This window comes from Triturus cristatus, chromosome 5_1, assembly GCF_964204655.1.
Source record: "Triturus cristatus chromosome 5_1, aTriCri1.1, whole genome shotgun sequence".
NCBI lineage: Eukaryota > Metazoa > Chordata > Amphibia > Caudata > Salamandridae > Triturus > Triturus cristatus.
The window spans coordinates 273461091-273487482 of NC_140587.1; the positions used below are offsets into that span (position 1 = coordinate 273461091).

At 41.8% G+C, this 26392-nt stretch overlaps 1 protein-coding gene across 4 annotated transcripts in view; it reads left to right on the plus strand.

Annotated features, from left to right (window-relative positions):
• The window catches only part of ASAP1 (ArfGAP with SH3 domain, ankyrin repeat and PH domain 1), a 1875051-nt gene that overhangs the window by 267031 nt on the left and 1581628 nt on the right, over window positions 1-26392 (plus strand). For 2 of the 4 annotated variants that reach the window (XM_085604920.1, XM_085604922.1), the window contains exon 3: window positions 20144-20270. In XM_085604920.1, coding sequence (XP_085461046.1) covers window positions 20144-20270 — 127 coding nt within the window. Of the gene's footprint in view, window positions 1-19582; window positions 20020-20143; window positions 20271-22263; window positions 22430-26392 lie in introns of those variants that run through there. The other 2 variants (XM_085604923.1, XM_085604921.1) reach the window with 2 other exon arrangements.

The window sequence follows — 26392 nt, forward strand, 5'->3', positions numbered from 1 at the left end:
AATGCCCCAACTTGAAAGAATGGTCTTCAGTCATTTGGGCTCTGAAGACATTTGCCAACTCGATTCAGGAAAATCTATAATTCTGCAAGCAGACAACTTAAAAACGAACACATGGTGAGTCATAGAGGCACTCACACCATAGATCTGGCGTAGGTTGCAGTCCAAACTGTTCAGTGGGCACAGGTGCGTTGGTTAACCGTGTCAGTAGTCCACAGTAGGAAAATGGGCAACATTAAGGCAGAATCTTTAACTCAAGTGTTCTTTCTCTCTGGAGTTTTGCCTGTCTTGAACAGTATTTCTCTGGATATGCATAAGATTCATCACCCCTAAGGAAGACCTGCTGAGATCAACATAATTCCCTCCAAATACTGATCCAGTTCTTGGAGGAGTATACCTGGGGAATGAATGCCTTGATTTGGCCACGTCAAAAGGGGTCTTTTTTTTGCATCTTTGGAGGCTCTGCCAGGGGAGCATTCTCATTCTGGCCACAGAAATCTTAGTTTCTGATCTCTGAGAGCCCCTTTTTAGCTCAAGAGTGAATTCTTCTTTTGTGCCCATATTCTTTACTCTTCCCCTTTATCAGTAGTCTCTCGTGAGAATGGGCTGGCTGGTGTAGAGGTTAAATGATTAGGCCTTCAGAATCTGGTTTACTTGAAGTTGTGGGTACGACTGACAGGACTTCCAAGGATGCATCTTCTCGGAGGGCATATAAACACCGTTGGGCATCATTTCAGAAATGGTGTTCATGGAAAGAATTGGTCCCCAAGGAATGTGACCTGAATGTAATCCTTCAGTAGTTGCAAGAAGGATTTGTCTGGGCATTGTCTCCTTCCACCTTGAAAATTCAGTTGGCAGCCTTTAGAACGCTTAGTGTCATGTCACACTCTTTACAAAGCATTACGTCCCATCTCTTTAGTAATTTTACATTGGCCCGTCTTCCAGGAAGAGGTAATTCTCTTCCCTGGAACTTTCTTTTTGTACTCTCTAGGTTTCGGAGATGTCCCTTTAAGCAGCCTTCGGATGAGGTTTGCTTTTATTTTATTTTCTTTAAGGCTTTTTTCCTGTCATTCTCAACTCAGCGAGAAGGTTACAAAATATAGGATCCTTAGTCTAACAGGCTCCCTGACTTTGTATTTTTCGTGACAGGATAGTTCTTTGTCTGGGTCCAAGGTTTGTCCCCAAGATTTTGTCCAACTTTCTTATGGTAGAGGGCTACATTTGTTTCTGTTGTTCTTTCCTATTTCGTCCTCCCCAGTAACCCACACTCGTTGTCCATTTACATTGACATGATTTTTTCTTTCCAGCAATGTAGTTACCTGTTTCTGAACTTTTGTCCTGGAGGCAAGAGACTGGCTCCCTTTTCCTCTACCTTGAGCTGCTGGGAACGTTCAACCATTTCATGTACTTATGAAGTCTCAGGTGAAGAGTCTCCTGAGAACACTCAAGAACGTTCCACTATGGGGGCACGGCTGCGTTGTAGGCAGAGGCTCAAGAAGTCTCTCCCAGGGATATTTGCTTGGCAGCCACTTGAGCGTTACATTTTACTTTTGTTGCATACTACAGACTTGATTTTCATAATCCGTCTTCTTTTGGCACTGAGGATCTATCAGCTGTCTCTTGAGGATGTTTCTGGAATCTCATTGTGAAAATGTCACATGAGTGTTGCATCTTGATCGATTCACCTCTGCGTTATTTTCCCCAAAATTGCCTCCAGGCTTGGGTACGTCCTTGCTCTTAAGGTTGGAGATTAGTAGGAGGAGGGAGGTAATGTTCAGATTGCTTCCCGCTAATTCCTTTAACTCTGATCTACTCTCCTTCATCCTTGGCCTTATTCTTTCCTTCCGTCCCGTGTGCAGCTTTGGCCTTAGGATTGGGCAGATGTATCAGGCCAGGCACCTATATCTATATATATATATCTATATATATATATCTATATCTATCTATATATATCTATATCTATATATATATATATATATATATATATATATATATATATATATATATATATATATATATATATATATATATTCAATGAAAAAACCATAGGTTTCACACATGTTATAGTTAGTTGGACATTTCACTCGTAAAAAACCAATGAAATTCCCCCGTTATAGTTAGTTCAGCTAACTATAACTCGCGCACCCGCAATCCACTGCTGATGACGTCACATATTACATCACTTATGACATGGTCAGTGACATCACTCATGACATCACTGATGACATCTCAAATGACATCACTGATGACATCATCTAGTGAATGTGTGTTTTTCTGAAAATTAAATATGTTTTATATATGTATATCTCAAGGTCGATGGAAGAATAAATGGGTATATAAATGTCTAAATTGATGTTTTTTTTATGAAAAATTGAATATGTGACTGATTCAGTGTATCATAGTGAATACATGGCTTTGTGAGTAATGTTTAAGTATGTAAATATCTGTATCAGTCTCTCACTTTGTGTATAGGTGGCTGCATGAGTTGGTGAGTAGCTACATGGGTGTCTATATAGGTTATTAGTTGGTTTTTGGAGTATCAGTCTGAGTGTCTGCATGGTTCGGTGGGGGGTATTACGTAGTGCATAGGTGCATGAATGAGTGACTCACTGTTTGTATGTGTTGAAGACAGCATGTGTGCAGGACTGTATGGGTGGATGAGTGTGTGTATGGGTGTGTTATTGAGTGAATGACTGTGTCAATAGTGTCTTTATGAGTAACTTCATATATTTTATAGTAGTATATGTGACTATTGGTGTTTTTAATTGAGTATATGTGAGAGTAAGAGATTGAAAGAGTTCCTGTATAAATAAGTATGTTTTTCTATAAGTGACTGTTTAAAAGACTAAGTATGTGTTAGTTTCCGTATAAGTAAGTGTGGTGGTGTGTGTATAACTGTATATGCATATAATTGTATGTTTTAATCTTTATTAGCATGAGTGACTATGTGTGTGAGTAACTCTATGGATGAGTGACATTATGAAACAGGATGTATAGGTGTATGAGTACATATGATGAGTGAGTACATGTATGAGTGACTGTATAGGACTGTTGGTGAATGAGTGGATTTGTATGTGGATCTTTGAATTATTGATTTGGTTGTTGTAACTGGTATTGGTATGTCCATTATTTTGAACATTGTAGTTTCTATTTTTGAATGTGTGTATCAAAGGTTATATTAGGGTGAGAGGAGGTCTGCTACACAATCACAAGGATGATGTCATCAGTGATGTCATTTGAGATGTCATCAGTGATGTCATGAGTGATGTCACTGACCATGTCATGAGTGATGTAATATGTGACGTCATCAGCAGTGGATTGCGGGTGCGCGAGTTATAGTTAGCTGAACTAACTATAACGGGGGAATTTCATTGGTTTTTTACGAGTGAAATGTCCAACTAACTATAACATGTGTGAAACCTATGGTTTTTTCATTGAATTTGCAAGGTTTTTTAAATGCTAATTCCTAACTATAACGTGTGTGAAACCTATGGTTTTTTCAGTGAATTTGCAAGGTTTTTTAAATGCTAATTCCTAACTATAACGTTTTTGAAACCTTTGGTTTTTTCAGTGAATTTGTACGGTTTTTTATATGCTAATTTTTGTATTTTTAATTAAAGATATTTTTTTTTAATAAAAATAAAATTACTATATATTCATTTATATATTATCTGTATCTTTTTTTTAATTTATTTTTTTTAAAAATTCAATTAGGATAATGTTTTTTTTTTTTTTTTTTAATTATTTTTTGTCCACTTTTTTTTTTTTATATATAAATTCTTGGGGTGCGCGCTCTTAGCGCGCTCCTAGTACTATTTCGTAAGTTTTTTATGAATTCCGGCGTACGTTATTTACGTACGCAAATATACTTCATGGTGCGCGCTGGGAGCGCGCACCCAGTACGTATGCGTACGTACGTACGCATGCGTGCGTGCGTCCTACGCGCTCGACGCGGTTTACTTCCGCATACGCTAAAATTACGCGCAATAACGGTCGCGTATACGCGTGCTCAACGTATGCGCGCTAGGTACGCGCATATGACGTATGCACCTGCGCGCTTACGCGTTCGTGCATACGTCATCACGGGGTGCGCCCTCGGAGCTTGCGCAGTGCGCGCACCTCGGGTTTATACATAATAAAACAACACTTCTTATTGGTTATCATTACTTTCAGTTTCTAATTGTTTCAATACCACACCCAATCCCCTCATGGCAAGTCATGTGATCAAGAATCATCACTTTTGATTGGTTTGAAGTACTTTCAGTTCTAGATTCTTCCCAAACCACACCTACTCCCCTCATTATTAGTTCTGATTCCTTTGGAGAAGGAGCTATTCTGTTGTTGAGAGACAATGGCTGAACAGCAACCATCTTCAGACAGTGACCAGGACACTCTTGAGAGGCAGAGGAACAGGAAGCAGAAAGACAGCTTTATATGGCAGTTTTTCACTTTTCCAGAAGGTCAGAAAAAGGTAAATGCACCGAAAGTTACTTGTGTACTTTGTCAAAAAGTCTTGTCACGTGGGAATCCTAACAAGAAATATTCTTTTAGCATTCACACTATGTTGAGGCATGTTGACAAAATGCATCCAGTGACTTTTCGTCGAGCTTCTGGAGAAAACCCTCCACCTGCTCAGCCGACGACATCAGCAGCAGCTCAGCCGAGCACATCTTCGGCAGCTCAGGGGAGCACTTCAGCTGCGATGGTGCCTTCACCTGTTTCTACACCTCTTGTTGGTCCACCTTGTTTGGCGAGGTTGTCTACACGGTGCACTGATTGCGGTTCTCTTATTTCTGTGGGGGAGACCAGTCTTGATCTCCTTCAGAGAAAATTTGATGCGCATCCGTGCACTAGGCCATAGATGTTTTTTCTTTTTTTGCGTTTTTCTCTTCCTGTTTCCCTCCATTAACTCAAGGGCTCTTTTAAGAGCCACTTATAAACTAAACCCCCCCAATTTTTTTTTGAGATATTTTTTTTGAAATTTTTTTGAGGTGCGCGCACCCTGCGCGCACCCAAGGTTTTTTTAAAAATTAAAAAAAAAAAAAAAAAATTAATATACAAAAAGAGGTGAAGAAATGGAAGCACACAGAGTCATGCCATCATTTTAAGCACATAACACAGGCTGCCCCTTTCATGGGCTGCATTTCTTTCAGAACAACAACTTCACAAATTAAATCTCTACTAATGCAACTGTGAAATCACCAGAGCAAAACGCAATAAATCTCTGCCTGTAATTCCTATTTGCACACAGAGTCATGTTTTCACATTAGTCACAAAACGAAATTTCTTTGCCAATTTGAAAGCACACTTACTGCTCTTTTTTTTGACAAGTAATAATCACTTTTACAGACTGACACATTATGAATCCACTTTTCAGATTTTTTAAAAAGCCCATGTCCAGACTGCTTTTTCAGACCACCACCATGTGTATCCTGGGTGACTGCCTACACTCCAGCAAGGGCAACCAGCCTTAGTGATGCTGAATGTATTTGCATTACAGACTGAAACCTCAAACCCCACTCGCTTGTAAATACTGTGCATGATTATACATGGAAAGGAGCTGGGTGTGTGCTAAGAGTCTGCTTCTGCACCAAAAAATCGCTCCCCCTTTTTCCTACTAATGCAAATATAAAATTACCAGAGTTGTACACAATAAATCTCTGCCTATATTTCCCAACATGTGTAACCTGGGTGACTGCCTACATTCCACCAAGGGCAACCAGCCTTAGTGATGCTGAATGTATTTGCATTACTGAGTCCAACCTCAAACCCTTAAACTATTCTTTTTTTATACCAATACACCTTAATTTATCGTGAAAACATAGTCCATATTATTTTACATGTTCCTCACATTTAAATTTCTCCCAAAACAGAAAATAATAAACACAACTTCAACAAAAAGAATTACATTTCTATTATTCATTTCTTAATTTACCATATACATCTCCTCTCAAACTCTAACCTCACCTTTAAAATTAGTTAGTTGTGAAAGAAATGTGGCACTCAAACAGCAGATTATCAGAGCCAGGATCTCTGTTCTCTACACCTCTCTCCTCTCAGCAGAACCAGATAATGGCAAAGTTTCCCTCTATTTTTCCACACATATACATGTACGTTTCAAATCTCAGTGCTTCCCCCTTTTTTTCAAATGTAATCACACATTTCTATTGGTTGAAAACCAACCCTTTTCCAAAAGTACCCTTCCCCCAACTTGACTTCTGCCTAGTACCCTTCCCCCAACTTGACTTCTGCCTGCTACCATAGCAACAGCTCATGGAACACTGCTGTGTGGAGTTAGGTCAGAAGTTCGCCAAACAATGTTTCAATTCCACAGAGCAAGAGTGCTTGACTTTTCAAACCTTACAGCAAATCCATAGTACTGTTCTTTGGTAACACATTTTTCTGTACCAATACAAAACATGCTTCTATAAATTTACACATACAGCCTAGTTTTTAGTGTAGAATGGTATGAAACAGCCAATCAGTTCTTTTTTTTTTATAAAAAAATATGTATGCCTCCATTTCCAAACTGTCTTTCATTTCTTTTTCCCATTCTACTGAATTACACCTCCTGAGTGCATCCAGATCTCCTTTGAAGATGTTCACAGTGTGGATTGTAGGACACAGCTATGTCTTCTGGAGTGAAAAATTTGCAGTAAAAAGAGGTATGGTGAGAGACCTTGCTTTGCCAAATGTAGACATCAAATGGATTGGTCAGAGAGGGTTAAAGTGGCACCAATTAATGCCTTTGGTGAAAACCTTTCTACATCTCCCACAGCCTAACCTTATTATTGTGCACTGTGGTGGTAATGATCTAGGCACTTTAACTGGGGTAGGTCTGGAAATGCTTATTAAGGACACCTTTGTGCAATTGATGTCGCTTTTTCCACAAACTGCCTTTGTATATTCTAATATATGCCAAAGGCAAAAGTGGAACTGGTCCAACCAATTTTGTCCGCAGATTGACAAAGCAAGGAAGCACGTCAACAAATCTATTTCTGCTTTCCTCCGTGACTATGGTATGGGTTCTATATACCACAACAACTTGCGTTACAACATGCAAGACATTTATAGAGGAGATGGTGTACACTTCACTGATGAAGGCAACAGAGTCTTCCTCTTGAACCTTAGACTCTGCATCGGTACTTACTTGTAGGTACCAAAAAACAAACAATAAACACAAGGGCTCTTTTTAGAGCCACCTTATATCTAAACACTTAAATGCGATTTTTTTTACATTTGTTTAATAAAGTTTTTTTCCGGGTGCGTGCTGGGTGCGCGCACTCGGCGATATTTTTTAACAAAATATAAATCTTTTTTTTTGCCCTACAAGGTCCTACTGTGACCCCCTTACAATGCCTACTGGGTCAATTTCTCCCCACTCTGCCCCCTTTTCAAGTTCTCCCCCTTTGTTTATCACCCCCTCTTTATGCGATAGACAAAATGGCGGCCGCCGCTTCCTGATTTCCACCGATTCGAATGTTTACTAAGATCTAACAACCAATCAGAATTGCGCTCGCGCACGGCAAGGTGCGCGCACCCAGCGCGCACGCTGCGCGCTTACAGATATATATATTGATTTAAAGGCTATTTTCTCATAATCTACTGAACAGATTTACACCAAACCTACAAAAGGCACTTCCTTGACCTGAGGACTACCTCTCTGCCAAATTTCTAGTAATTCTGTTCAGCCGTTCGGGCTGTAGCCCTGTCTAAAGGTCCTATGGAAAAATGCATGGGAAAAATGCGTTTTGGGACCCCCCTTTTATCTCAGCCCCCGCTTGATGAATCCCCCCGAGACTTTCAGGGAAGGAGTGGAGCGTAGCGCCCCACCTATTTTGAGAAATTCGCGAGGATTCGTCGACCGGCGCCAAAGTTATTCAAAATAGCATGTTGCGGATTTCCTATGGAAACAGGGTCCTAACTATAACTACCTACTGGCGACTGCCAGTAGGTAATATATATATATATATATATATATATTCACTGAAAAAACCATAGGTTTCACACATGTTATAGTTAGCGGAAATTTTACTGATAAAAAACCAATGAAATTCCCCCGTTATAGTTAGTGCAGGCAACTATAACTCACGCGACCGCAATCCTCTGCTGATGCTAATACTGTATTTAGACACTTATTTGCCCATGTCTTCTTCCATACATTTTTAGCTATACATATATTACAAATATTTTTTTTTCATAAAGACACATATGTCATCAGCAGAAGATTGCGGTCGCGTGAGTTATAGTTGCCTGCACTAACTATAACGGGGGAATTTCATTGGTTTTTTATCAGTAAAATTTCCGCTAACTATAACATGTGTGAAACCTATGGTTTTTTCAGTGAATTTGCAAGGTTTTTTAAATGCTAATTCCTAACTATAACGTGTGTGAAACCTATGGTTTTTTCAGTGAATTTGTACGTTTTTTTAAATGCTAAGTTACTTTACGCCATTCGTGGCGTGCGCGCCCACTTAACGCAGTTCATTCCGTGCGCGCACGGTGCGCTTCGCGCACCGTGCGCGCACAGTGAGCACGCGGTGCGCTTCGCGCACCGCGCGCCCACTTTACGCAGTTAGTGCCGTGCACGCACGGTGGGCACGCGGTGCGATGACAAAGCAAGAAAGCACGTCAACAAATCTGTTTCTGCTTTCCTCCGTGACTATGGCATGGGTGCCATTTACCACAACAACTTGCGTTATGACATGCAAGACATTTATAGAGGAGATGGTGTGCACTTCAATGATGAAGGGAACAGAGTCTTCCTCTTGAACCTTAGACTCTGCATCGGTACTTACTTGTAGGTACCACTAAAAAATCATTTCATAAACACAACGGCTCTTTTTAGAGCCCCCTAATATCTAAACACTTAAATCTGATTTTCATTTTTTTTTTTTTTTTTTTCCTACCATACGCTTACCGTAAGCTTACCGTACGCGTACCCCGTGATTTTTTTTAAAATCAATAAATGTTTTCTTTGTACTTTTCTGTCCTTCTTTGACCCCCTTACAAATGTTAGGGGGTCTGTAACTCTCCTCATTGCCCCCTTTCCTTGTTTTCACTCTTTTTTTTCAGAGTGAAATACACAAAATGGCGGCCGCCGCTTCCTGGTTTCGGCCGATTCGAATGTTTACTAAGATCTAAGAGCCAATCAGAATCGCGCTCGCGCACGCCACCGTACGCTTACCGTAAGCGTACGGTAAGCGTACCGTAAGCGGGCTCAGATATATATATTGATTTAAAGGCTATTTTCTCAGAATCTACTGAACAGATTTACACCAAACCTACAAAAGGCACTTCCTTGACCTAGGGACTACCTCTCTGCCAAATTTTGAGTAATTCTGTTCAGCCGTTCGGGCTGTAGCTCGTTCTAAAGGTCCTATGGAAAAATGCATGGGAAAAACGCGTTTTGGGACCCCCCTTTTATCTCAGCCCCCGCTTGACGGATCCCCCCGAGACTTTCAGGGTAGGAGCGGAGCGTAGCGCCCCACCTATTTTGAGAAATTCGCGAGGATTCGTCGACCGGCGCCAAAGTTATTCAAAATAGAATGTTGAGGTTTTCCTATGGAAACGTGGTCCTAACTATAACTACCTACTGGCGACCGCCAGTAGGTAATATATATATATATATATATATATATAATGAGGAGAGGGTATTGGGTCGCCTCTGTTTATTATGTGGCAGTGCTTAAACATGTCTGCAGGAAACAGGTTTTCCTCGCCTGTAACACTATGGACGAGGAAGTGAAAATAGGAGTAATGGAATGACAGTTAAGTAAACTGAAGAGTACCGCTCATCATGGGATGGGAAACACCCGCACATCTTTATATGCGTCCCTGAGCTGAAGTGTTACTGCACAGGCTGTAATGTGATAGGGCACACTGGTCTCATGGTGTCCCTTGCCTCTCCATGGGCACGGCAGAATCGATTACACACACCCCTCAGGCAAAACCACAGAAGCTTTGAAGTCCTGCACCACTTCCGCTCCGATGACGCCACCTCAGCTACGCGGGCGCGTGCTGCGTGAGGTAGCAGCGTGCAGGGGCAACTGCGGAATGAAAGTATATTTTGCTTCTTCCCACGCAGGGCTGTGAAAGAGTGTAGTCTGCTCTTACGAAAAGCACATGCAAGGGGCTCTGTGGAAGAAAGAAGAATTGCGCTGTCACACGGAAATATCAGAAGTCAATGCCCACACACATTTTGTGACGTGCTGAGTAAGCCATGAGCTGCCAACTATTTCGCGCTCTCACTCCGTCAGAAGAGGCAGCTCTTGTTACTCGGCTAGCAGTGTTAGCATGTATTATTGTTCTTTCTCCAAATACGTTCTTCAAATGGCCTTTCCGCTCCACCCTGATACTAACGTGGCATCAATTTCGAGGTTGTGTTCCCACTGGCTTTTTTCAGGGACCTTTTACTGGCTAAACCTAGGTTTTCAGAGGTAATTATATTAGATAGGCACGGGTGGACGGTGTTCGACACTTAATTAACTGTGGTATTTATTGACCAAAAAACTTCAAACCGAGTAGTTTCTTGAGGCCGGACCTGATGCATTGCATAACAGACCTGATAACCAGTGACATTTCAAGGATTTTTGGGGCCCCAGGCAGAGCATATTTTGGGGCCCCCTGTTCACACCAACAATACATTTATTATCCATTTTCAGCTAATTCAAGCCCTGGTGAGCGAGGAATTTGAAAGTGTTGAGGTACTGAACCGCGGAAGAGAAGTAGAGAGAAAGGTGGTGACTTAGTGCTTCACGAGGTAGCGATGAGACAACAATATTTACGTAAAGTAAGATGAAGCAGAGAAAACTGAGGCAGAAAGAGAGGGGAGAGGCAAGGAAGACGGCATTAGGTACGGCAAGCAGGTAGACAGTGTATATAAAGAAGTAGAAAGTAGAGAGTGATAAGGAGGGTGAGCAGTGTAGTGAGAGCAAGTTGAAAGAGCAAGAAATGCATGAGGTACAGAAACAGGGGCAGGTAGTAAGTGGTGAGTTAGGTATGGGTAGCGAGGCCGAGGAAGGCAATGAGAGAGATGAACAGAGAGCAGAAGAGGAAAGAAGAGAGAGAGAGACCAGTGTCAGCTCATAGCGGAGGAGCGTCACCCCACTGCTTTTTAGCAGTGCTTAGTAGAAACATAAAATGATAATAACTCTGCTATGTCTGTTTTTTTTCCAATTACCAGTGAACAGTATTGCTTTGGGGTGGTGGGGGAGGCACATGTGGCTTGTGAATAGCTGTTGGGGAAAAAAAACTAGGATAAGGTGCGACCCACTGCCTCAGGCAACCAATGTCCTATTCTACCGTGGTGGTATATGCTCTTTAACATTTAAAATAGTGTTTTGCGCATGGCTGGTTTACAGGCTTGATATAGTCATAGCTTTATTCAAAAATGTATATAGGTTTGTTTAAAATGTTAACAAGTCTTTCCCTTTTCAAGTTTTTTACTAACACCCACATAAATAGCTCAAATAACATAATACACTGACTACATACAATTACAAATGTGTGCCTTAAGCGAGAAGAACTCAATCTTGCTCACCAGCTGTAGAATACAGATACCACTTGTGCAATAATCAAAATGCTCTACTCTCAGGAAAGTACATTTATAAAAAGAGATATTCTCAGACGATGTAGGCCCTTTGAGCCTGCATGATAGTAAGATAAACAAGTTGGTACACAACTATTTGTGAATCTTGCAGTGTCTCGTTAAAAGTTCCTTAATATTTTGATCGCAAAAGCTACCCATCTGCAGACCCAAACTTAATATCTCATGTCATAATCTTGGCTGATGACTGTTGCTTTGGTAATCAACCTGGACCTACAAATGCATATACAGATTGCCAGTTATGTTTTTTCCATTTTATAAAGTGTACAGCCACTGTAAGGCTGATATCAGAACCCTGTGGGATTTAGTCCTAGGCAGATTAAAATATCCCTGTTTTTAGTACCTTACTTAATGAATGGTCTTCATTCGTTCTCCATTAATGGGTTCCTGCAGAAACAGAAAATAACTTTTTCCTCGTCTCTTTTGTAATTATAAAGTATACTTTTTACACTGAAAGTTACTAAATGCACAGCATTTAAGGAAGTTATTAAAACTTTTGTCAATCTCCAGAAGGTTGAACAATTACATAGTGCAGTTAGAGGCACACAGCCAGTTAGACACTTCATATGGGTTACACAATACTTGTTTTGACAATACACCCTGCTGTTTCTTTTCATGAGCAAGTGCTTAAGCATGGGTAGAAAACAAATGGAGTTCCAGCTTGTTTCTCAGCCGTAACTGTGTCTATCCAGAACTCTAGAGTCGTGCTTCCCAAGCTTTTTAGAACCACGACCCAGTTTTTAAGAATGACAATCTTTTATGACCCACCTAGCATTAAGGGACATGAGGGGACAATTTTTGATGTAAGTAAAGCATTGTGTGGTAGTATGCTGTAATTTACAGACAGCACATTTTCCATTGCAAGTTTTACTGATCGAACTATATTGCACATAAATGATGTGTGGAAATCGGGAAATGGCCTTTACAACATGGGCTCAGCCACACGTGCCATTTCCCCGCAAGCGCAACATCGCTCGCCTGAACCGCGCATCTGCCTTAACCACGCACATACGGGGTTAATGCAGATAGCGGTCTAGTGTCAAGATCGGCGGGGAGAGGAAGAAGAAGTGTTGTAATGGGAAGCTGCCTACGCGGACAGGTAAGTGGGGCCGGGTTGGTTGGAGGTCATTTTTAGGGGTGGGGGGTCAGCTTTAGGGCTCAGGGTAGTTTTTGGAAGGGGGCAAGGTTTTAGGGCTCAGGGGAGGGGTCGAGGTAGTTTTAAGGGCTGGATTTGGGGGGATAGTTTTTATGGGTGGGGACTGGTTTTAGGCTTCTGGGCGTGGTGTAGTTTCGGGGCAGTCTTTTTAAAAGAGAGCAGAATTTTAAGGCTCAGTGTGGGGGGAGGGGGTTGCTTTAAGTGCTAGAGGCAGGTTTGGGGGGGGGATTTTGTAGGGGTGGGTCAGTTTTTTTTTTTTAAGAGGAGCAGGGTTTTAGGCCTTATAGCGGTTGTAGTTTTAAGGGCAGCCCGGGGTACGTTTTAGGACTCAGGGCAGGGGTGCTGGGGTCATGGTCGTTTTTGTTAGGGGGTCGGGGTTTAAGCCTCAGGCTTGGGGGAGGGGAAGGCGTAGTTTTAAGGGCAGGGTGGGGGCAGTTTTAGGGCTTAGGGAGGAGGGTGAGGTAGGGGGATAGGATTTTAGGGCTTAGGGTGGAGAGGGGGTTCGGGGTAGTGGTAATTCACCATGCATATCCCCTTAGCAAATATGCCTTTACAACGAGTTTCATTGTATAGGCATGCATGGTAATGGAATGCCTGGTTAAGACGCATTCGTTGTTGGGACCGCGTTGTAGAGGCACGCGTGGTTCAGCATGCGTGCTTCTGTCATACAACTGTGAAATTTGTGTGCATCACCAAGTAAAGTGACTTGGTTTGTTCGAACAATATTAAAATCTGTTTTTATCACACTTCAGAATTACAAAAAAGGTGCTTCATCTTTGCTTTCCTAACTGCTGAATGTGTACAGTTAATTTGCAGGTGTTTACTTTTTGCTGTGCATTACAAAAAAGATATCTTACAGTCTTTCCTTTCATACTCCCTGTACCCCAGGAAGATAGTCACATAATTCACTTATCTTTTCTCTCTCTAACTGTAAAGTGACAGGAGTTCTTAAACACCAATTCCCATGTTAAGAAAACATAAGCAGCAATTTGTCAGAAGACATAGTGTGACATTTGACCTCTGTGTTTGAAACACAGAAAATGTGACAAGATAAATACAGAATTTATTGGCATCTTTATAGCTTGAACTTTCGAAGTCTACTTAAAATCGTCTCATGTCCCACCAATGAGTAGCGACCCACAGTTTGGGAAACAGTGCTCTAGAGCCTTACCACCTCTACCTTTAGGATTAAGAAGTTACTCGAGCACCAGGGGGTGCAAAGTGCAGTGGTATTGGTACATTTATTGTCACCTAAGCATGCTGTTCCGGAGGAATCGTTTAGCCCCTATATAATATGTTGACTCTCACTAGGCTGTCTATACTCCAACAGCAGAGTTGCGCCAAAAATACATATGCAAGTTCCAATTCATATTTGTGGTGAAGAGAGTACCAAGATAGCAGTTACTGTCTAGATGGTCCAGTTACTCCTCATATACGAACCAGCTATTGCTTCGAACTGACAGAAAACAATAATTTGGTCTTAGTATTATGGACACCTGTCTTTTAAATTTGACAAAGAGGCTCGACTCGCTGGCCAAAATGAAATGCAAGTGCTGCATCCACTTGGAACAACTGCGAGGACTAGGATTTCATGATCTCACACTGCACTACATGATAATTCCAGCATATTCAATGGAAACGCTTACAGCTTGTTTTTTACTTTAACTAAAAAAGAAAGGTGTTTGACATAGTGTAATGGTACTCCATTATAACTGAGGATTTTTGTTTGAACTTGAGTCATTTTTCTGCTTATAACATGGCCTAGGCTCAGCACTTCTTCTATAATCCAGGAAGCCATGTCTTAATTCATACGCTTTAGCCTAATTGCAGAGCAACCTATGCACGGGCCCCAGTCCACAGCAGGATCTGCAAGTCACATGGACTAAGTTCTGCCATAATCATGGACTCATGTAGCCCTCTGGTTCAAACCCAGACTTCTAACTAACATGGCAATGTTTTTATCACAGTGGACAGCTTTACCAGACCGATCTCTGAAAGAGACTAAGAGAGAATTACGTGGAGCTCTACCCATGTATGCCATTCACAGGTAACTTTTGTATTTCTTTAGTAATCTATTACAGGAAAAGTAGAGATCATCAACACCAGGAAATACCTCCTCATCACCTTGCACTTCTTAGCCTTTCAGCATCCTAGCATACCGTACATGACCAGACCATGTTGAAAAAAATCAACTAATGGATGGGGTTATATGGTGTACCCTTAAGATGAACCCATTGCTTCCTCCACAACAGACGCCAGCAAATCAGATCAGAATTATTATCGATAAGGAGTGTGGCTTGTGGTGCTGCAAAAGGGAGTGCGCTGTCACAGCTACTGTTAAACATTTACCACTTTATTGATATAAATATTAGAGCATCAAAATACGCAACTGACATCAGAGCCACACTCTACTAAATAACAGGTCAGGGATCCAAATCAACATCACGCAATATCTGTGTAACATGTTCCTTCCTCTGGCTGAGCAGAGATAGGTCAAGAGATCAAGGTAGCTTTAGTGGAAGATCACAAGTGTGGGTGCGTGGAACCCCACAGTTTTGACAACCCAAAATTTACCTCAGCAGAACACCCACAATTTCGATGTATGTGAGAAGGCGTTAACCCTCAATTTCATGAGGTAATGTGTCCCCGAGGTACGGCACTTCCTGACACACCAAAAATATCAGAAATGCAGTAAATTAAGTAAATCGGCCCACACATTAACTGAGTACTAGATCAGCAGAATATTTTAACGGTTTAATACAAAAGTTCAAAAGTCTGGTACAGGTTAATTGCCGTAGGTGCAGACACTGCACGGAATCTGCCCTCCTTGAAGTGTCGGAAACAAAAAAAGTTATTCTGGATAATGGTCAAAATGCAGTGGTAATCCTTTTGGATTTATCGGCTGCATTCAATATGGTATGCACACTATTCCTCAGCATCGCGGAGGTGGCTTTGGATCTAGAAGCCAAATTTGATTATGTCCCGTCTTTTCCTCCTCACGTTTTATTAGTATCTGGCACTTGCTTCTCCCTGATTTAAACACTTAAAAGGTTTTTTGAATTTCTCCCACTTGTAGTGAGAAAAACTGTAGCTTTTCACTCATTTCTTCAAAGCTGGATTATTGTATTAGCCTTAATATAGGCATTGCCAAACAGTTACTCTACAGTCTTCATTCAAGTTGTTCAAAATGAGGAGGTAAGACTAGTTTCTAAACTTTACTTGCAAATGCTCAATCTCTCTTTTTATACATTATTTTTTGCATAGGAAATTTACATAACTGCAGAATCACTACGGTGTGAGCAAATGTATCATTGCATTAGCAAATTAGAACACAGAAATGTGATATTGCCTTAAATCCCAAGCACTATCACATTGCATGAAAAATTATTCTTTCCACTCTGTTAATGTCATCCAGAGATGTTTAACAAACTAGATACATGAACAACAGCAACTTATTATGAATGAATAGGGTATAGTGGCCTAACGGAAGGACCTTGAAATGTAGTTACAGTTTGTGACTGAGCCGGGAAAAAGTTCATTGAAAACAAAATGAACAGTGACAAAGGAAATAAACTGGCATGGACGCTGCTTGAACATGTGCTGCAGAAATAACAGACAGATATTGAGCTAGGCAGGGGGGGAGGACAGGCTGACATTAGTTTCGGAAGACATGGCTGCTAGGCCCAAATTGTGATCTAGTTGACAAATGTTTTTTTTTTAAACACTCACTTCTGCACATCAAAGGAAATTTGTTGCAAAGACAATAGTACTATCATCAATGTGTATATGCATAATCAAGTGTTAAACTGTATTCTGCGCATTGTTGATGCAAAAAAATATAAATGCACAAAAAATGTAATAGTACATGATGTTGAGGACCACCTCTCAGTCACTTCACAAAAATACGAAATCTGAGGATCATATTTAACACAGGTGTTTCACTCATACCCCAAACCTAAATCATAGACGAAGGTGTAAATCTGCATCCACTCAAGCTCATTAAAAATCACCCTTTTGCAGCAAACCAACTGACTGAAAGAAATAGTGCTTCATTCATTGCTAAGACTTGATATTTCAACTCCCTGATATCTCCCAAGATCGAAAGCAATGTATCTTCATTCTCTACTAACCTCTCACACTCAAACATAGCAAATATCACACACAAACGATTGACGGTCTTTCTTATTGCGGATAAAAGATTGCACAGTTTGTCAATGCACTACTGTTCCCTGAAATGGTGGTTAGCGCTACAATTTAGATCAACATAACTGTTAACGTTAGTTGTTTACAGGTCGCAAGGTGTAGAGGAGGTGAGCCAATAAATTAAGAAGGAAAGCAGAGCCAAGGCTCTGGTTTGGCTCTAGGAACCTGTGAACGAACTGAGCTCTAAAAAATATTGGCATTTAAATCGTGCAGCAACACCATGTAAAAAATAGGATTGTCTCTTCAAATTTCGAATTGTTTATTTCTTAAATATGTTGGAGCGAATCACCTTAGTACATCAAATTGCATCATTGACTTGAGAGGCATTTCTTAAACGTGATTATTTTCAAACATGGACATTGAAACATTGGTACCCTCCTGCCCTGAGGACAGTGCAATTTAGCGAACTAACACCCTTATGCATCAAGCCAAAATCCAGTCGGTAAAATACCGATTCCTTATTAGCTCCCGGTATTAAGTAAAAAATACCCAATCCCAATGCATCAACCCAAAAGCAGAAATCGGTATTTAAGGAATCCTTAAATAGCGATTCTTTAAATAGGGATTCCTTAAATACCGATTCCTTAAATAGCGATTGCATTTAAGGAATCCCAAAGTGAGATTCCTTAAATGCAATGCATCAAAGTTAAAAAATTAGCGATTTCGCTAATAAGGGGAGCAAATTACCATGAAGATGAACTGCATGGTAATTTGCAAAAACTTTGAAAAATGCACTTTTGTGCATTTTTCAAAGTGTCATGTTGCGCACACACATGCCCTTAGAGCATGTGTGTGTGCAACATATGTGCACATATCATTTTCTGGGGTGCAACAGGGTGTCCTTTTGACACCCTTGAAAGTGCTCCAGCTATTAGCGATTCGGTAATACCGAATCGCTAATACAGAATGGCTTTACATTCATTCCTATGGGCCTCCAAGCCCATAGGAATGAATGGGTAGGTATTCCTTATTACCGATTCGGTATTACCGATTCGGTAATAAGGAATGTTAAGGAATCGCTATTTGAATAGCGATTCCTACATGCATAGCCTTTTGCTATTCCTTATTAGCGATTCCTTATTTTTCGCTAATAAGGAATCGCAAATGCTAATGTTGATGCATATGCCCCTAAGGGGCATATGCATCAACATTAGCATTTGCGATTCCTTATTAGCGAAAAATAAGGAATCGCTAATAAGGAATAGCAAAAGGCTATGCATGTAGGAATCGCTATTCAAATAGCGATTCCTTAACATTCCTTATTACCGAATCGGTAATACCGAATCGGTAATAAGGAATACCTACCCATTCATTCCTATGGGCTTGGAGGCCCATAGGAATGAATGTAAAGCCATTCTGTATTAGCGATTCGGTATTACCGAATCGCTAATAGCTGGAGCAATTGCAAGGGTGCCAGGGTGTCAAAAGGACACCCTGTTGCACCCCTGAAAATGATATGTGCACATATGTTGCACACACACATGCTCTAAGGGCATGTGTGTGCGCAACATGACACTTTGAAAAATGCACAAAAGTGCATTTTTCAAAGTTTTTGGAAATTACCATGCAGTTCATCTTCATGGTAATTTGCTCCCCTTATTAGCGAAATCGCTAATTTTTTAACTTTGATGCATTGCATTTAAGGAATCTCACTTTGGGATTCCTTAAATGCAAGAGCTATTTAAGGAATCGGTATTTAAGGAATCCCTATTTAAAGAATCGCTATTTAAGGATTCCTTAAATACCGATTTCTGCTTTTGGGTTGATGCATTGGGATTGGGTATTTTCTACTTAATACCGGGAGCTAATAAGGAATCGGTATTTTACCGACTGGATTTTGGCTTGATGCATAAGGGTGATAGTCTCTTAAATCAAAGACGAGAGGTTTTTGTATAGCTCACATGCCGAATTCAGGTTATTAAAGGGAGCTGCCGTACCATTTAATGAAAAAGAAATAAGTCCTGTCTAAGTGAAATAAAATAGTTGCGTGGGATCATACAATGTGTTCCAGGAGGGGAGACAAAATTGACTTGTTTCTACGGGCTACTGCTTTGCTTACATGGCGCATGGGTTAAAGCAGTGTCACGAGGTTAGAGCATGGGTGGCAGAAGGGAGGAACATGAAACTCGGCTCGAGGATTCAACAGGATTTCGAGCCGAGAGCCAGGGCTCTGGCTCGGCCGCTTCAAGCAAGATGCTCTCTCGTACTTCAAAACAGCGTCTAAATATACAGATGCATGAAAATACACATTTAGAATATATTGAGTGAAGTGGGTTAAAAAAACATAGAGCCTGGGGCCCAGCCTGGAGAGATCCGAAGTATCCAAACGAGTCTCTTGTGGAATTTTTTCAGTGGACGTGATAGCTCTCAACGTGCGAGTATCAAACTTTTTAGAGAAACACAATTTAGCTGGGTAGTAGTTTGTATGCTCAGCTTAGTAAGCTGGTCATTTTAACTAAAATGAACGCTAAAATAAGGGCGGGGGGGTCACTGCTACGCTATGCAGGGCAGTGCCGTACACTACCGTCCCTACTTAATGCTAGAGAAAACCCAGTGTCAGTCGGGCTCTGTTGCCGAGGAAGCTTCCCAGCCAAGCTCGCCCCTCCCCCTTCCTCCGCGTGACGCGTGGAACGACCCGGGCGCGTGCTGCGCCGGTGGGCGCTCGAGCCCCCCTCAGCCGGCGCTCTTCACCCAAGACAACAACAGCGGCTACGTTTCCCTTAGTCCTCCAGCGCGGCGGCGCCTGCGCACTGTGCTGCCACCCCTCCTGCGGTCGCGAGGGGCTGGCGCGAGGCTCAGAGTGCGTGTGTGTGTCTCATGCTGACTAGGAGGCGGAGGAGGGCAGTAGGGAGCTCCCAGTCTGGTTACAGCCTAGAACCCCTGCCGCGCCCCCCAGTCACAGGTTACCTTTAGCTCCGCTGAGCGGGTGCGTGAGCCCAGCGTGCGGTTATCTGCACTGCTCCTCTGCCACTGGACAGGGAGGCGGGGCGGCTGCTGTGGAGAGCAGGCATTTAAACGGCGACCGCGGGCTCCGCTTGCGGCGCCTCTCAAACACGTACGTGCTTGCCACTGTCCAACCTTGTCTTACTCGTGTACCCCCAATCCCATGTGTGCTCCACCCAAGCACTACCTCCCGTTTGTGTGTGTCTCCTTGCTGACTGCGTCTCTCTCTGTCACAGGATGCCGGACCAGATCTCCGTATCCGAGTTCATCGCAGAGACCACTGAGGACTACAACTCCCCTACCACGTCCAGCTTCACTACCCGTCTGCAGAGCTGTAGGAACTCGGTCACTGTGCTGGAGGAGGTGAGGAGGAGTGAAGGTTTGCGGGGTGGGAGAGGAAAGGGAAGGAGGCTCAGGCCGAGAGGCATCTGCCCTCGATTATGGTTGGTGGAAGATAAATTGGTAGTATGTGGCAGGGGTTCGCCCAGTATCAGCATCCCCAAAGGTTTTGGAGGATGGCTCGCACTGTATCTCGTTGGCCAATATTTGTTGATGCTGGCACAGAAGATTGACAAATGCTGTGCGTGACTGGACCAGGCACTTGACACTGTTATGGCTCCTCCTCAAGAGCCCCACCATTGCGGTTTTGGTGATGCTTATGCTAGAAGAATTTGACATGTCTCCACAGTGCTGATGCTGGATTTTAGGAAAGCTTGTAAGTGTCATGAACCTGAATGTATTTACATATCGTTAAGATTAAGCTTGAGACAGATGGTGGAACGTTTGGAGATATTGTTGAAATATGACAGGCATATGTGGCATGGATCAGTGTTTGGTCTTGATGCTGGGGATGACTTGGGTGGCATTTGGCAGGGCCTTTCTTTGTTAAAGCTTCTGATGATGCATACTGGTACAGGCTGTCTGGTCCTATCATTTGTAAATGTTTTTCAGAGAATTGTTATCTATGTCTTGGATGAGTGTGTGGTGGTGCCTCCTGTGTTGGGGCGGCTCAAGCACGATGTGCCAGGTCTCACCATTTGCCATGTAATATTGTTGATGGTGGCGGTCCTCGAGAATGGTTTCGGCTTTTTTTGGCATGGTTCAGTGTTATTTGTTGGAAAATGCACAGCCTGTTTGGAGTATTTCATAGCGTTTGTTGATGTAAACAGTATGATGATGAGATCTGCATGGCAATTGTCAGCATGTAGTGAGTGATATTTGCTGAGCTAGTGCTGAATGTCTTCACTGACTTTGGGACAGATCTCAGTTGGGTTATGCTGCAAGATCGATTTCAGAGAATAGAAGGTAAAATCAGGCAGCACTTGTTGATGCTTCCCGGCTGGTGCTATAAGGAGGTAGGAACACAACGTTCACATAACTGCACACAGTGTAAAATTGGTTGGCCTCAGGGCATGACTTAGCCGATTTGGCTACTGCTTTGCTGTAACATGAATATGGCACGCATTGTTTTTGTGTTTTTGTATCTATTCACGCCCAGTTTTTAATAAAGTGATTTTTTTTGGCCATATGGCACTATATGGCTGACGTAAATGTTTGGTAGGATGATGGCACTGTCTGACAGTTGACATTTGTATATGCAGTTGCTCTTGTGTTGGTAGGAAGGAAAACACAGCTTTTTATGAGACATTCGTTACTGTGGGTGGACAGAATGATAGAAGAAACGATGTGCAGAAGGACAAGTGCTCACGATGAGCAAGATTCAAATAATTAGTTATCCAGTCGACCATAAATAAAAATCTGATGTGTAAATACTTTGTTATATCAAACAGCATTTATCCATGTCTTGTATGTTTTTTTGTCACTGATGTATTTTCGATCACCATGTACAATATCAACATTTTTTAAATGCCTTCATAAGCTGGTAGGGGCCAAATTCACACACAACTTTGAACTATACTAACTAACCATTTCTTATCTTGTTTTTATTTGTTTATTAGAAAACATATAGAAAAGATAAGCTCACACAACACCTAAGTGTCCTAATCCATCAAATCTTTTACATCAAAAAATGCGCTATCTAATCTATTTGTGGTCCTTTTTTTAACGTTCCAGATACACCTGATAGAGAGGCAAAGAGAAACCCTTCTGCCTTCTTTTATGAATTCTAATTTACCGTCTAGGACCCCTAGGTTGAAGTCTACTCTTTTGGGGAGGTATCATTTCAAAATAATTGTCAGCGCGCTTCAACCTCTATGCTACTATAAAAGAGATAAATAGGGTCTTCATCAGGATTGGAGTTGTTCTTCAAAGAACAGCGCCTCTTCTTGTTTGGATTAAGCACTCTGAATTGTGAGTCATAATTCTCGTCATTCCTTTTTTTTTTTTTTTGACTCAGTCGGCGAAAGAACCATTGGAAGGTGCATGCCGAAGCATCATTAGATCATCAGAGTCCATAGTAAACTGCGTCCAGTGTCAACGATGACCTGTTATATTAGAAGAGGAATTGAGGATCCAGAGTAAAATCCTAACGAAGGCGAAACGAGGCATGCCAGCTTATCAAGGTAACAAGGCAGTGAGGAGCCTACGTTTGGAGAACGTACAGTGGGCCAGTAATATCCATTGAATGGCAAGGATTACGAATGAAAATTCAGAACTCTCATTCCAAAAAAGAGGAGACCTTGTACTTTGAGGATCAGTGGCTCATGACGGAACGGTTCCGTCATGAGCCACGGTTGAGCTGTGCTCATGACGGAACCGTTCCGTCATGAGCCCGCCCGCGCTCGAACCCTTCAGCACCGCGGCGGAATTCGCCCAGCGCTGAAGGGGTTAATATTTCTGGACTATGTAACTTGAACATTAAAAAAGTAGGCCACAAATGTCTTTACAAAAAGTGTCCTTTCTTCCACTGATCCCCTGAACATGGAAATATCAGAAAAATATTTTTTGTATGAGTCAAATAAATCTTTTCTGTTTTAATTGGAGACTAATTTGACAAAGGTAAAGATTCACTTGAACACAAATTGCATGCCTTTTCACACATAACTGAATGTTACTTTAACATATTTAATAATGGTTTTGGAACTATGCTGGTGTTGTAGAAAATGACGGAAAAAGTATCAGTGATAAAAACTTATAAGATATGAATAAATCAATACCTCCTGATGTGTGAAAAGAATTATGCGCCAGCTTAATGAACTTTGTATTAATTTATGGTAAAAAAGGGGGGGTGGCCCATCCAGAAATCGGTCTGTGCCCCCACCCTATAATTGGTCTAACAGTATACACCAACCTCACACCCTTCCAGAGAGGCAAATTTGGAGGTTTACCCGCAATCTGTACATTCAATTTGGTAAGACAAACCACCACAGACTATTTTTTTTTTTTTTACAGAATGGACTGGGTGCTAGCAAGCATCTCTCGACGCCTAAAACCCCCACAGTCTTTCTAAACACCTGTGCCCCTCTTTCAAGGGGAGAGATTGGAGGCTTTAGCCTCCAGAGTGCCTCTATACTCCAGAGATGTATTTTTCTTTTTAAATGCAGTGGGGGATGGACTCTCCTGACAGCACGCTGCACCCCACTCTTAAAGCCCCAACAGTCTTTCTGTCCCCATGGGTCCTAGAACATCCTCAGCCCCATAGCAAGCAGGAAGAAATTTGGATCTTTTGGACATGGCTTTAACATATGGGACAGCAGCAGTGTTTAATTTGAACAAAATTAAGGGCCTGATTTAGATACAGACAGGATATCCATCACCGTTGTGATGGAGTAACCCGTCCTCCAAGATCAAAATCGGACCGTAAGTGTCAGCCCCATGGTATTACACATAGTTGCACTGCAGCTGACACAACCTGTATATCACTTTAAACTGTAGGTTAAAGTCCATCTTTTATCATTTTTTAAGATATACTAAATAGGTAAATGTTCCACTAATTAATGTTGCTTAAAACTACTCATAGAGCACCACCATGTGGTGGTTTCTCATAAATATATGCTGGTTTTTACAAATAAGTGCCTTTGCCGAACACCGCCTCAAAATAAGCACTGGCCGGCAGAGAGGGGCTAAATCCAAATTTAATTTCACTTAACATTGTAAATGGCTGCACTATTCGGGCTCACGGCCCGTCTGCAACCAGGGAATCTTACAAACACATAAGGCATTTCTGAAACCTAGAGACCCTGATGAATGCAAGGTGGTGTGCTTTCATTGGCCCTACTATGTTTTCTTACCTAGAATGCCCTGCAAATGTCAAACTTTTGCCAATTTCATACATTTTCCTAATATTTCTCTGAGGACATGTTCCTGAATCATCATGGATCCACAAAATTCCTACCACCCTGCGGTTCCACAATTCTCCTGATAATGGTACTCCTAATTGTGTGGCTAGACTGATTACATGAGACAAGAATAGAAAAAACCAGGGACCATACGAATACCACATTGACTTCATATGATCAGTTTTCATCAATTGTGTCGCAGGTGACCGGGGGGGGGGGTTAAAGGGAACCCCACATTTTACACATTTAAAGATGAGTAAGATGCCACTTATCTAGCAAGACTCCGCATGTGTTGACACTAGGCTTGCACATGGGCAGTCACATAGTACAGATGCATATGGTTGTGATGTTGCTTATTGGTGCCATAGTGTGGCACACATCTACTGTTGGCATGACTGCTCTGTTGGTTTTGCATTGCTTGTACAAGACTGGTGAGGCTGTTTAATGTTGGTTGCTGCTAAACTATATTGAATTTAGGCACATTACAAGTGATGACTTTGTTCTTAAACCACTTTATGATCTGTTAATGTACAGTAGGATGATACACCTTTGCCGACAAAGTTTGTATTTATAACAGGAGATTGTACATGAGACACCCAAATATTAACCCGCCAACCTCAGTGCAAAAAGAGTAGATTATATATATATATTTATATTTTTTCTAGAGCACAACATATTCCCGAAGGCGTCTTGGCGTTAGCGTCTGTACAAAACGGGAATTCTGCCATTAGAGAGTAACTATGGCTACATTGGGAATGGGAATAGCCATGTTTTAAGCTGTTTTGAAAAAATCAGAAGATTTGACTGCCTTCTCTGCTGCCAGGGAAGCAGGTTCGAGAGATTTCTAGTTGAATGTATGAAGCTTCTGCCACCGCCCACGTCAGTGTGAATTCTCTCTACCCTGACTTTTTGGGAGGTTGCTGAACGAAGGCATCTTCCAGAGTCATACCATGAGAATTTGTTCTTAATGTTGTCTTGGCCGCAGTTGTGAAGTGCTTTGTGTGCTGTAGACAATGCTTTGGGTGCCATTTTTTTTTTATTTATTTTTTATTGGAAGCCAGTGCAGCTCCTTCAAGGCCTTTGAGACTGGGTCAAACTTGTTTGATGTATCTAATCAACCTAGCAACTGCATTCTGTACTCTCTGCAATTTCTTGAGAGGCCCTTGCAGCAAGCCCAAACACAGGGCATTGCAGTAGTCTAGTCTTGATAAGACCACAGAGATGACAACGATCTTCTGTAAATCTGTTTGGATGAAATGCTAGATTTTACTTAGGGTTTTTAGCTGGTAAAAGCGGATAAATATGAGCTTATTTGTTTGTTCCATAAACGTGAGTTTGGAATAAAAATTATACAAAGGTTTCTCACTTCAGGACCTGGGGTCGGAAGAGGCCCTAGAGTCTGTGGCCACCATGTATCACTCCAAAAGGTGGTGTCCCTCCCAAAGAAAAGTACTTCAGTTTTTTCCTAATTCAGCGTGAGACAGTGGTTGCTCATCCAGCTAACCACTACTCGCATACAGTTGTTGAACCGTTGCACCATCTCCTCGATGTTACTCGTGAGGGACATAAAATTTGCGTATCATCAGTGTAGGAGATAGTTGAAAAGCCAAAAGATCTTATGTGTTTTGTAAGGGGGGGGCACATAGATATTAAATGTGGTGGGACCAAGCGATGACCCTTGTGGAACACAGTAAGGAAAAGGGGGCTGGAGATGAAGTCTCCTAACATGACCGTTTGCTCTCTTTCCGAAAGAAAGGAGTATAAGAGATGATGGGCTGCCCAACCAATTCCTATTTCCGCTTTTCTTTCCCTCAAGACCGAATGGGTCACAGTGTCAAAGTCTGTGACTAGGTCCAATAGGACCACTACAGCTTTGTCTCCATTATCCATAATGTTCCTTATTTCTTCTGTGATTACTACAAGTGCCAATTGGGTACTATGAGCCTTTCTGAAGCCAAATTGAGCTGCACCCAGAATCTCGTTTTGGACAAAGTATTCCGATATTGCGATTGTTTATATGTTTTTCTAAGATTTTTATGGGGAAGGGAAGACATGATATGGGATGATGATTCTCCTCATTAGGATCCAGTGGGGGTTTGTTAAGCAAAAGCAAGTTGGAGGCTTTTTTTTCACTCGGATGAAAAGACGCCTGTGTTGATAATATGATTTATTTGTACAGTGAGAGGAGGGGACACTGCCTGCAATCTCGTGGAGTATTTATTCTTGGGAGGGGGGGGGGGGAGCAGG